The sequence below is a fragment of the Psammomys obesus genome, unplaced genomic scaffold, assembly GCF_907164565.1.
Source record: "Psammomys obesus unplaced genomic scaffold, mPsaObe1.curated_primary_1811, whole genome shotgun sequence".
Lineage (NCBI taxonomy): Eukaryota > Metazoa > Chordata > Mammalia > Rodentia > Muridae > Psammomys > Psammomys obesus.
Genome location: NW_026590062.1, coordinates 562,380 through 574,419, shown reverse-complemented (window position 1 = coordinate 574,419; position 12,040 = coordinate 562,380). Strand labels below are relative to the sequence as shown.

The 12,040-nt window shown below is 48.0% G+C and overlaps 1 protein-coding gene across 3 annotated transcripts in view; it reads left to right on the top strand.

Annotated features, from left to right (window-relative positions):
* Positions 1–8,688: 8,688 nt before the first annotated feature.
* Positions 8,689–12,040, top strand: part of Ulk1 (unc-51 like autophagy activating kinase 1) — a 26,679-nt gene continuing 23,327 nt past the window's right edge. For all 3 annotated transcript variants that reach the window (XM_055605768.1, XM_055605766.1, XM_055605770.1), the window contains exons 1-3: positions 8,689–8,811; positions 9,174–9,266; positions 9,347–9,388. In XM_055605768.1, the coding sequence (XP_055461743.1) occupies positions 8,701–8,811; positions 9,174–9,266; positions 9,347–9,388 (246 nt within the window). In that variant the 5' untranslated portion in view covers positions 8,689–8,700. The remainder of the gene's footprint in view (positions 8,812–9,173; positions 9,267–9,346; positions 9,389–12,040) is intronic.

The window sequence follows — 12,040 nt, the reverse complement described above, 5'->3', positions numbered from 1 at the left end:
AAACCCTAACTCTAGGTGTAACCCAAATAACAGCCCTAATTCTACCAGTAACACAAGCCACAGCCCTGAACTAAACACTACCCCTTGATCTACTAATCCTAACATTAACCACGACCCTAACTCTAACCCTAACAGTAACCCTAACCCCGAGTAGCTAACTCTAAGCCGAACACTAACCATAAAAACCAAACATACACATGACAGAGAAAGGAAATACATGCTTGTGATCATAAAGTTATACACCCAAAAATGACCAAGCTGGGAAATATAAGTATGTGAACATGCAAATATACACAAACATATAACAGATCTAGGAAATATGTGTGTGAACCCGCACATATAAGCCTAGCTATGACAGAGCTGGAAAATATGTGTGCCAACATGGCCATATATGCCTACAAGCGTTAATACCTACATATGTCAGAGTGAGAAAAAATATATGTCTAAACAAGAACATCGTCATCTACATACGACACAGCTAGGAAATGCAATATGTTCATGTGCACGTAAACACATAAGAGTCAGAAATACACGTGTGTGAATGTGTATGTGATGTTACACACATGCATTTCCTAGCTCTCTCATATGTAGGCGAATATGTTCATGTTCACATACGTGTATTTTTAGCTGTCATATGTTCACATGCATGTGTTTTTCTAGCTCTGTCAAATGCAGATGTGTATGTTCACACAAATGTATTTCCTTGTTCTTTCATATGTACGTACATATAGATATGCATGTTCATACATATGTATTTTTAGGTCTGTAATGTGTAGTTATGTATGTTCACACATGCATTTTCTTGTTCTTTTATGAACATGTATAAATGTGCCTATATATGAAAAAACAAAAAAATACATTAATGTGGACATATACACCTCCATATAGATGCACACATACACCTATACACGATAGAGCTTTGAAATGAGTGTGTGTGTGTGAACCTGAATATTGAGGTCTAGTTAGGAAAGATCTGGGACATACATGTATGTAAACAATGAAAATATTTAGCTACATGTGACAGACCTAGAAAATAACAAGTAAATACAGACCAACATATGAAAAAACAAGAAATACATGTGTGTGAATGTGACCACATACACCATGTAGGTACGTACGATATAAATAGGAAATATGGATATAAAGAGGCACACGTGTATCTACATGTGACAAAGCCATGAATTGCATATTTGTGAACATACACATATATGTCTACATGCAATAAAGCTAGAAAATATATTTGTGTGTGAACCTGTACATTTACACCAACATATGACAAAGATTGGACATACATATATATGATGATGTTGGGGATGATGGTGATAATGATTATGATGATGGTTACGGTGATGGTAATGGTGATGGTGATGATAACGGTGACTATGATGGTGATAGTGGTGATGGTGATATTGGTGGTGGTGATTGCGATTATGATTGTGCTGGCTACTTTTACGTCAACCTGACATAAGCTGGACATGTGATTAAACATACCCATATACCCACCAAGTAACTGGATTCAGAAATGGTATGTGGGCCACCATGCCTACAATCCCCCACAAGCAACTGGGCGTAGAAACAGACTGTAGACAAACATGCCCAAATATCCTCACATACGATGTGGCAATTTGAATGGGAACGGCCCCCACAGGCTGATGTATTTGAATGTTTGGCCCATAGGGAGTGGCACTATGAGGAGGTGTGGCCTTGTTGAAGTAGGTGTGGCCTTGCTGGAGGAAGTATGTCACTGTGGGGGCGGGCTCAGAGATCTTAGAAACTCAAGCCAGGTCACTTCCTTCTGCCTTCAGATCAAGATGTAGAACTCACCCAGGCATGGTGCCACATGACTGTGATCCTAGCATTCAGGGAGGCAAAGGTATGCAGGTCTCTGAGAGTTCGAGGCCAGTCTGGTCTACAAAGCGAGTCCAGGACAGCCAAGGCTACACAGAGAAACCCTGTCTTGAAAAACAAAAAAACAAAAAAAGTCTGTAAGCCAGCCCCAATTAAAAGTTTTCCTTTAAAGAGCTGCCGTGGTCATGGTGTCTCTTCACAGCAATAGAAACCCTACCTAAGACACATGACCAAGCTCAGAAATGGCATGTGGGCCAACATTCCCAAGTCATGTTCTATGGTGGTTGGAATAAGAACGGTCCCCATGGGCTCACATAGTTCAGTTTGGTGAAGTCCCAGTGGGTGGACTGTTTAGGAAGAATTAGGAGATGTGGACTTGTTGCAGGAGGTGTACCATTGTAGATGGGCTTTGAGGTTTCAAACACTTGTGCCAGGCCTAGTCTCTCTCTCTCTCCCTCTCTCTGTCTTCTGCAGGCAGAAGCTCTCAGCTACTGCTCCAGGCCATGTCTGCCTGCTGCCATACTCCCTACCATGATAGGAATGGACTGACTCTCTGAAATTAAATGCTTTCTTGTATAAGTTGCCCAGGTCATGGTGTTTCTTCTTAGCACTGGATCCGTAACTGAGACACGTTCCCTTACAAATGGGTTCCGCACTGAAATGCCGGCCCGCCTGCCCATTCTCTCTTCCGGGTTGCAGGATTAGAAACGGCATGTGCTCTGACATGCCATACATCCCTGTGTCACCAGCCTCAGTGTGATCATGCTCACAAATTGCATGTGGAGCAACATGCGCACACTCAACTTATATTACCAGCCTCAGACATGATGTGCAGGCAGACATGAAAATGTGAACCCCCCCCCCCAGGCTAAAAAAATGACATGTGGGCAAACATACTCAAATACTCCCATGTGACCTGGCTTGGAAATTGCACGTGGGTCATCCTGTACTTACAGCCCCAGTGACCAGGCTAGGAAAAGGCTTGAGGATAAACATATCCGTACATCCCTAACTAACAGGGTCTAAACATCAAGTGCTCCACCATGCCCATACAATTCCCTGTGTTACCAGCTTCAAAACACGCATATGGACCAACATGGCCACCCCACTCCCATGTAGATAGGCTGGGAAACAGCTTAAGGGTGAACATGCCCACAGTCCCCTCCTTATGACCTGCCTCAGATATGGCATGGTGGCACACATGCCCACATTCTTCTTCATGTGATTAGACTCAGAAATAACATGTGGGTTGCAGGCGCGATTTTTAACTCTTCTTTATTTGGGATTCCTAAAGTCTCTACCCTGCTTTCCAACCCCCCAACCCTAGGTAGGAGAGAAAGAAGGTTAGAAGAGTTAGAAGGTTAGAAGGTTGGGTTCTTTTGGGGTAATACCAGTCTCAGTTGTCAGGATATTCAGCAGCCCAAGTGACCAGCAAAAACCAGCAAACACAGCAAACGGTCTTCCTACTTTCAAGCATTATGGAAGCGTTCTCTCAGTCAGTTTCGTCCAAGCCACTGCCTCTTCTCTTATACTGTTTCAGAGACCTCAGAATTCCACTACCTGCAGCTAGCAAGGATCACATGCCTCTGCACGGCCTCCTTATCAGCTGTGCATATCCCATACTGGGGATAAAACAAAAACACAGTTACATAACACAACTGAGGGGTTTTTGGAGATTTTTGTTTTTTGTTTGTTTGTTTGTTTTGAGTCAGGGTTTCTCTGTGTAGCCTTGGTTGTCCTGGACTCTTTTGTAGATCAGGCTGGCCTCAAACTCAGAGATCTGGCTGCCTCTGCCTCCCTGAGTGCTAGGATTACGAGTATGCCTCAACCCACCCAGCTCATAACTGACTTTGTAAAGAATCTGAAACTTCTACTACATTGGATAAAAAACCCTATTTTCCCTCCTACCCCCACAGTGTGACGAGATTTGGGAATGACATGTGGGCCAACATGCCCAGACAATCTCCCATAAGACTAGGTTCAGATATGCCACTTGGGCCAGGTGTGGTGGTGCATGCCAGAACTTGGGAGGCAGAGGCAGGCTGATCTCTGTGAGTTCGAGGCCAGCCTGGTCTACAGGACAGCCAAAAAACAAAACAAACAAACAAACAAACAAAAAAAAAAAAAGAAAAAAAGCATTTGGGCTAATATTCCCATATGCTTTCTCCTCTATATTGCAGGGCTCAGGTCTGGCATGTGGGCCAACACCTTACCCTACCCAAATGACCTAGGTCATAAACATGCTTGTACAGTCTTCCCTGTGTCCAGGCTCAAAACAGGCATGTGACAAACATGCCCATATGGCATCCCCTTCCGATGATGTTCAGAAATGGAAAACAGACCAATGTGCTCTTACAAACCCCATTTGACCAGCCTTTTAAATGCCACATGGGCAAACATATCCATACACCACCCCAAACGACCTAACTTGGAAATGGCATGTTGGCCATGTGCATACTGCACCCCCTCCCCCATGACCAGGCTCAAAACAGACATGTGAGCCAACATGCACATACACCTTCCATGTTACCAGGGGCAGAAAAAGCTTGTTGACTAACAAAACAGAACTGGCATGTGGGCAACATGCATGTAAAACCCCAAATGATCAGAGCGCTAAGTAACATGTGCTCCAAGTGACCAGCTTTAAAATACACATGACAGGGCTGGAGAGGTGGCTCAGCCCTTAAAGGCTCGGTTCACGACCAAAAATAAAACACACATGGCGGCCAACATGGCCTTACATTCGTCCATGCTAACAGTTTAGAAAATGGTCTGTGGGCAAGCACGTCTACCCCCCCCCATACGACCTGGCTTAGTTATGGCATGTGGGCAAATATGCCCGTACAACCCCCACAATATAATCAGGCTCCAAAATGTGTTGAGGGAAATCATTCCCGGCTCCCCCTCCCCAGCTAGACTGTGCTTAGAAAATGCTGTGTGAGTTGGTGGCAAATGACAGGTATTCCAACATGTTCACACTGTCCCTCAAGATAGACATGTGTGTAATGGCATTCTAGTAGAATCATTATATCTAGGGTAAATATTAGAATGAAATAGTTGTTTTTCATTAAATCTAGGTTAAATGTCAGAATGAAGAGTTGTTTTCTAGAAGTACTTTGACCTTGAGGAAATCATTGTAGAAAACTGGTTGTTTTCTGTTATCTATAGAGTTGTTTTTCTGAAGGAGCTTTACAGCCTTTGAATGGCACCTGGAATGTCTTGCATTATCATTATGGAGAACTGCAAACCGTGCACAATAACGACTAAAGTTGCAGAGGGTGAGGTTTTCCTTTAGGAAATGTATAGATTAGACTGGGGGCTTTGGTATGGAGAACTTGTTTTACCTCCCCAAATGTTTTGTTTAACAATCAATAAATATGCTTCCCCATGGCTAAGGTTCAGTCCACGAGAGGCTGGTCTATCCCGCTGCTGAGAAGCTTGAGTTCATCCTAGAGTGCCTCTCTTCTCTTATCATCTCTTGTAACTCAGAACACTGACACAAGTGAGACAGCATACCCAGATATGCCACTTGACCAGATTCGGATAGCCTGTGGCCAACATGCACGTGGACCACCCCCATGTGTCTGTGCTCAAAAATGGCATTTAAGCTAACATACACTTATGCCCCCAGATGTGACCCAGTTCAGAAATGGTATGTGGGCAAACATACCATATGTCTCTCACATGTGACAGAGTGTGAAAATACCATGTGCCCACATGTCTTTATGAATGGGCTCAGATATGGCAAGTGGGCCAGTGTACCCCTATTACCATATGAGCAGCCTCAAAACAGGCAGAAGGACCATCCTAGCCATTCTCATCCTTACCCCTGTGAATGGGCTAGGAAATGGTTTGAGGGTGAACATCGCCATACACCTCCCATACAAGCAGGCTGGGATAAGGCGTGGGCACACAAGCACACACACCTCCTGTGTGCTGGGCTCAGATACGGCATGTGAATGAAATCGTCCATCTACTCGCCCAAATGACTGAGTCATAAATATCAGGAGCTCAAAGATGCCCATACTGTCCCCCCATGTGATCAGGCTCAGAAGAGGCATGTAGGCTAACATAGCCATACACTTCCTACTATGATTATGCTTGGAAATGGCACGTGGGCCAACATGCACACACACACACATACACATACATGCACATCACACACATAGACAAACACATATGGACATACAGACATGCACATACACACATACATGCCTATATGCACACACACAAACACACACATGCACACACACACATACACACAAACAGCCTGTGATATAGCATGCAGGCCAACATGCACACACATACACACATATACACAACCACAACATACACAAAAAGCCTAAGATATGGCATGTGGGCTAACATGCCCTTGTAGCTCCCTCAGGTGACTGGGCTCAAAATAGGTATATGGTCCAACATGCCATTACTCCCCTACCCCCAAATGACAGTGGTTGTAAATATCACGTGTTCCAACATGACCACACAGCCCCCCATGACCAGACAGGCAAGAAGATCACCTGAGGCAAACTGAATGCCCATGCTAATAAACCCAGCATTTGCAGGATGGAGGCAGGGGAATCAGAAGCTCATGATTATCTTTTGCTTTGTGATGAGCTCCAGCATATCCTGAGCTAAATGAGACCCGGCTCCAAAACTACCTCTAACAGCAAAAATGAAGTAAAATAAGATATGAGAGAAATTGAGGGGGTTGGTGGGATGGCTTCATGGATAAAGGCACTTGTTGCCAAATTCGACAACCTGAATTCAATACTGGGAGCCACAAGGTAGACAGAACCAACTTGTAGGTTTTCCTCTTGAGAGACCAAAAAAGATTAAAAATCAGCAGTTACTATTAAAGTTTAAGGCCTGAACTAAGGCTAGCTGGGTGGAGAAGTCCAGTAATGCCCTGAGGGGAAGAACAGCCTTACTACATTCTTTCCCCACCCCCTAGAGATTCAGATGCTAGGAAACTGGCCCATCCCCCTAGGGAGGGACACCAGATCATTAATGGTCTGGGGACCTTCCTATAGCCAGTCAATTCAAAATGTAGCATTTTGACCAATAGATGCTTGCCAGGCAGGAATCGCTCCAGCCTTGGGCATGCTGGGAGGGACCAGAATCTTTAAATCACCCAACGAAGCTGAGCATGGGGCTCTCACCGCTTTGGCGGTGGGGGCGTGTGGGCCCAAGTTGCAGCTTGTAATTTACAATAAAAAGAACCTCATGTATTTACAGTGGAGTCTCTTTATTCCTGGTCTTTTGGGGTTCGTGAACTGGGCAGAACACTCTGACCGCCACATGAGCATGTTCTCAAGTCCTTCTCCACACATACAAAATAAATGAATGTGAAAAAAAAAAAGAAAGAAAAACTGAGCAGGTGGTGGTGGCAGCTCCCTTTAATCCCAGCACTCAGGAGGGAGAGGCAGGCCAAGATTTCTGCTTTCTTGGTCAGCCTGGTCTACAGAGTGAGTTTCAGGACAGCCAAGGCTACGCAGAGAAACCCTGTCTGGAAAAACAAACAAACAAAAAAAAAAAAAAAGAAAAGAAAAAAGGAGAGAGAAACGCTTCTTGGCGCCTGCCTTTAGTTTCAGCACTCGGGAGGAAGAGTCTGGGATATCTGTGGGTTTGAGTCCAGCCAGGGCTACATTGTGAGAAGACCCTGTTTGAAAAACGGAGTGCTGGGCTATGGTGGTGTTTGCCTTTGTTTGTTTTCGAGACAGGGTTTCTGTTTTAGCCGCGGCTGTCCTGGAACTCGCTCCGTAGACCAGGCTGGCCTTGAACTCTTCCGGAATTCTGGAATTAAAGGCGTATGCCACCACCGCCCAGCACTGATGCATACCTTTAATTCCAGTTCTCAAGAGGCAGAGGTAGGCAGATCTCTGATTTGAGGCCAGCCTGGTCTACAGAGCGAGTTCCAGGACAGCCAGAGATACACAAAGAAATTCTGTCTCGACCCAGGCCCCTCCCCATAAAAGCATTAAAACTAAAACAAAACAAAACAAAACAACCCAAAACCAGGGTGTGGGGAGGGCATGTGGCGGGGCTAGAAAAATAGCTCAAAGATTAACTGCCTTTGCTGCTTGTAACTCCAGGTCCAGGATCCGACTCTCTCGACTGCGCTCCTAAAGTTTATGTACACATGGTGCACATAAACTCCTCTAGGCACACACAAACACACATGAATAAAAATAAATGAGTAAAGCAAAAATAAAATGCCTAGGGGAGAGCAAGGAGCCCCAGCCATCCTGAGCTAGACGACACTCTCTGTCGGCTCCGGGGCGCCCATACTGTATTACCCAGGTCAAGTCCCGCCCACTACAGGGCCTGTCCGAGCCGAGGCCCCACCCTCCCTAGGCCCCGCCCCGCCTCACCACCCACGAGGTGCCCTCCATTTCGGATCCGCCCCTGCCAGCTCCACCACCTAAAAGGTCCCGGCTCCTCAGGTCCCGCCCCTTGCCCCGCCTCCGCGCAGTGCGGCTGCGCCGGCGTCTCAGGCTCCGAGGCCCCGGTGCCGCGGATCTTTTGTTTCCCCGCGGGGCTCCGAGCTGCATCGTCTGTCAGTGCCGAGTCGGAGCCGCAGTGTGTCAGAGCCGAAGGCCGAGTTGGAGTGGGTTCCGACTGTCAGCGCCGGAAGGGTGCCGCGAGGACACCGAGGCAGCGCACCACTTCGTCCGCCGGCCTGTGGGACTGGGACCTGGCCCAGGCCTGCCCGATGGGGCGCGCGGCCCCGGAGATGACCCCGCGCCTCCCGCCCCGCGTACGCGGCCCGCCTGCCTCCGGCGCCTCCGCCTGAGCCCAGCGCACCCCGGAGCGCCGCCCTCGGGCCCGCGCCCCCGGTCCGCGCGCGCCATGGAGCCCAGCCGCGGCGGCGTCGAGACGGTGGGCAAGTTCGAGTTCTCCCGCAAGGACCTGATTGGTCACGGCGCCTTCGCAGTGGTCTTCAAGGGTCGCCACCGCGAGGTGGGTGAAGCTCCCGGGGTCCCCCGTAGTCCCGGACCTCAGCGCAGCACCTTATCTCCGGGAGTCCGTAGAGAGACCCAGTTCAGGACCCCAGTCTCGGAAACCCACCTGCTACTCTAGCTCCAGAAACCAGGAGACACCAGCTCAGGATTCCCTATCCCTGAAGTCAGACCAGTCCTGGGAACCTAGCTTGGGACTCCATCCGCTTAGATTCCAGGCCCAGCTGAGAGAACCTACCTGCCTGCCTCATGCTTCCATTCCACGACCCTTTGGAAGCCATTCTAGGCCAACAGTATGTTCCCACCTTGGGGGGCAGAGGGAGGGATGTTCTCAGCCCTGAAGGTCCACGTTTGGCTTTTCAGAAGCACGACCTGGAGGTGGCCGTCAAATGCATTAACAAAAAGAACCTCGCCAAGTCCCAGACACTGCTGGGAAAGGAAATCAAAATCCTGAAGGTGAGCCAGCGCCTGGAGGGAGGGGGAGAAGGTGGGTCAGTTCTTGTCTCGCTCATGAGAAACTTGGATTTGTGTCCTAGGAACTAAAGCACGAAAACATTGTGGCGTTGTATGACTTCCAGGTAAGGCCGGAGGCTGCTACTGTGGGTTTGGGGGAGGGGTATTGTTATTATTGCAGGTGACCCATTCACGGTCTCGGGCCATAGGTTGCCTTGGGCTGGAGCCCACAGTGGGCAGTTGGTGATTCTAGATTAGTATTTGTTGTAGGTGAAAAGAGCTAGCTGGGGCTCTGTATGTGGTGTTGCTGGCTTGTCGAACTCTGAGGCCACACAGGGCCCCCGGAGACTTCCATCTCTGGTTCAAGTTTGGCCTGGCTTTTGCTAGGTCTATGGGACCTCCCGAGCTTATCTGTTGCCTCAGGGGGAAGGAAGGCTAGTGTTTCAATGAATCTCTGGCGATTGCGTAGCTCAGATCGTCTGTTTGGGCTTAGTGAACCTCGTGATAAGGACCCTTTCCTCTTCAGTGTCTGACCTAGTGGCCCTTACTGAGTCTAGTGTTCCAGGCAGGCCCACCTGTCTGGGCTGGCGGGTTTGTTTGTTGACATTGCTTCAGTGGCCTGGCATTGGCCAGCCCACTCCTGCGTCAGAGGCTGGGAGGGGGAGGGGTTGCTGGAGATTCCTTCTTGCCAGCAGTTGGGGCTGGGCCCACTAGACCCGACAGCAGGATGCCACCACCTCATGGCTGGCTGCTTCAGCAAGCAAGCCAGCTGACCACTCATCCTCTATGCTACCCTTCAGGTCCCCCAGCCTAGTGGTGTCAGGGGCTAGAGACCCGGAATGCCTGCCGAGTGTGGGGACCAAGAACCCTAGTGCTGGTCCCCGAGCAAAGTGCTGACTAATGATTTTGAAACCTGTTTACTGGGGCCACGGGACCAGCCCTGGCTGAGGGAAGTTCCCAGCGGGCAGCTGTGTTTTGGTGGCCTCCTCCCCTCTCTTCCTTTCTTCCCTCCCCATTTCCTCTTCCAACTTTACCTTGGGGGCTGTGACATGTCATGAAGTGACATGTGGGCAGGGCCTAGGTTCAGTGTTGACAGGGAGTACCTGGCAACAGCTGGAGACATTGTGTTCTGGGTCCAGGAGGTTGCCCTTCTGCAGCAGCCTGCCTTTCTTCCCCTCCCCATACTTCTTTCTCTCCCTCTCTTCGTGCTCTAGGATGGGTCAGATCAGCACAGTGCTTCTCACAGAACCCAGGGATGAGCAGATGGCTTGACCTTCATAGGGACAGACTCTGGCTCTCATTGTGCCTGTGTTCCCATCCAGGTTCCCACACTCCCCTGCCTGTGCATGTCCATGGTGGTCTCACTAGAACTGAACAGATCAGGGTTAGATCCACTGCAGACTTGAGGGCTACCCTCTTCCCCCCTCTGGTTTTCACTTGTTCTGCTTCAAGTAGTTGAGCCACCTGATTAAGGACATCTAGCATTTCCAGTATTGGCAAGGCTGTGGCTTCCTCTGCCCAGAGGAAGTGATGAGAAATAGCAGTCCCTGCCCTCTCCCAAGGATCCAGGGCCCTTCACCCCATAGCATGAGGGTTGTTGCTCTGTGTTGTTGATATTTATTTAAGATACACACTTTGGCCAGAGAAAAAGATTTGGTCAAAAAGCTCTCCAACAGTACAGAAGATAATCTCTCTCTCTCTTTCTATCTAAAATCATTCTTCAGTTACTGTGCAGATAGGGGCTTTCCTTTCTCATTTAGGCATCCCCACAGTTTTGGGGCTACTCCTTGGAGATGTGTACCATTCCTGTCATATCTTGGAGAAGGGAAGAAGGGAAGAAGCCTCTGTTTCTTGTTACACATTTATGTCTCACCTGCTCTGAAGAATCATACTTTATTATTGGAAGTGGTAGCTTAAAGGATCAGTGTTCAGAGATGGACTGCTGTGAACCGTAAAATAGTCATCTATTTCATGGTTGGGCCACACATGCTGTGCCACCCCTTCCTGTGTCTAGGCCACAGGTTAAGGGAGTGGAGCGCAGGTGGTATTTGCTGCTTCTCTGTTGCTGTGGTGGTTATTTAAGGCCATGTAGTGTCTGGAGCTTGACTGTGGTTCATTTTACTAACCTAACCCCCTCCTGAGGGACACAAGCTATTCTGGGATTTTGGCAAGTCAAAATGTGGTCATGATTGTCCTTGGGCTCTTTGGCCAGGATGGATATGTAGATGGATTCCTAGAAGTCGGAGCTCTGGGCAAGAGGTGTGCCTACTGTAGTTTGAGTGACTGTTGTCAAATTGCCCCCAGAGAAGCAATGCCAGTGTTCATCTGGCAGCTGTCCACCCCCAAGGTTGTATTGACTCAAACCTTATCTTCTCAGTCAAATCTTACTAGTGTTTTTTGTTTGTTTTCGAGACAGGGTTTCTTTGTATAGCCCTGGCTGTCCTGGAACTAGTTCTGTAGAACAAGCTGGCCTTGAACTGAGAGCTCGGCCTGCCTCTGCCTTCCTGCTGGGGTTAAAGATGTATACTACCACCCACCACTAGGCTTAGTGGAGTTTTTGTTTTGTTTTGTTTTTTAGGATTTATTGATTCATGTATATGTGTGAGTTATGTGTCATGTGTGTGCTGGTGCCTGCATAGGCCAGAAGAGTATGTTACCTCTCTTGTAGCTAGAGTTATAGGCAGTTGTAAGTTGTACTAGAAATAGGTCTTATCTACCTACCTATCTATTTATCTATCTATCTATCTATCTATCTATCTATCTATCTATCTATCTAT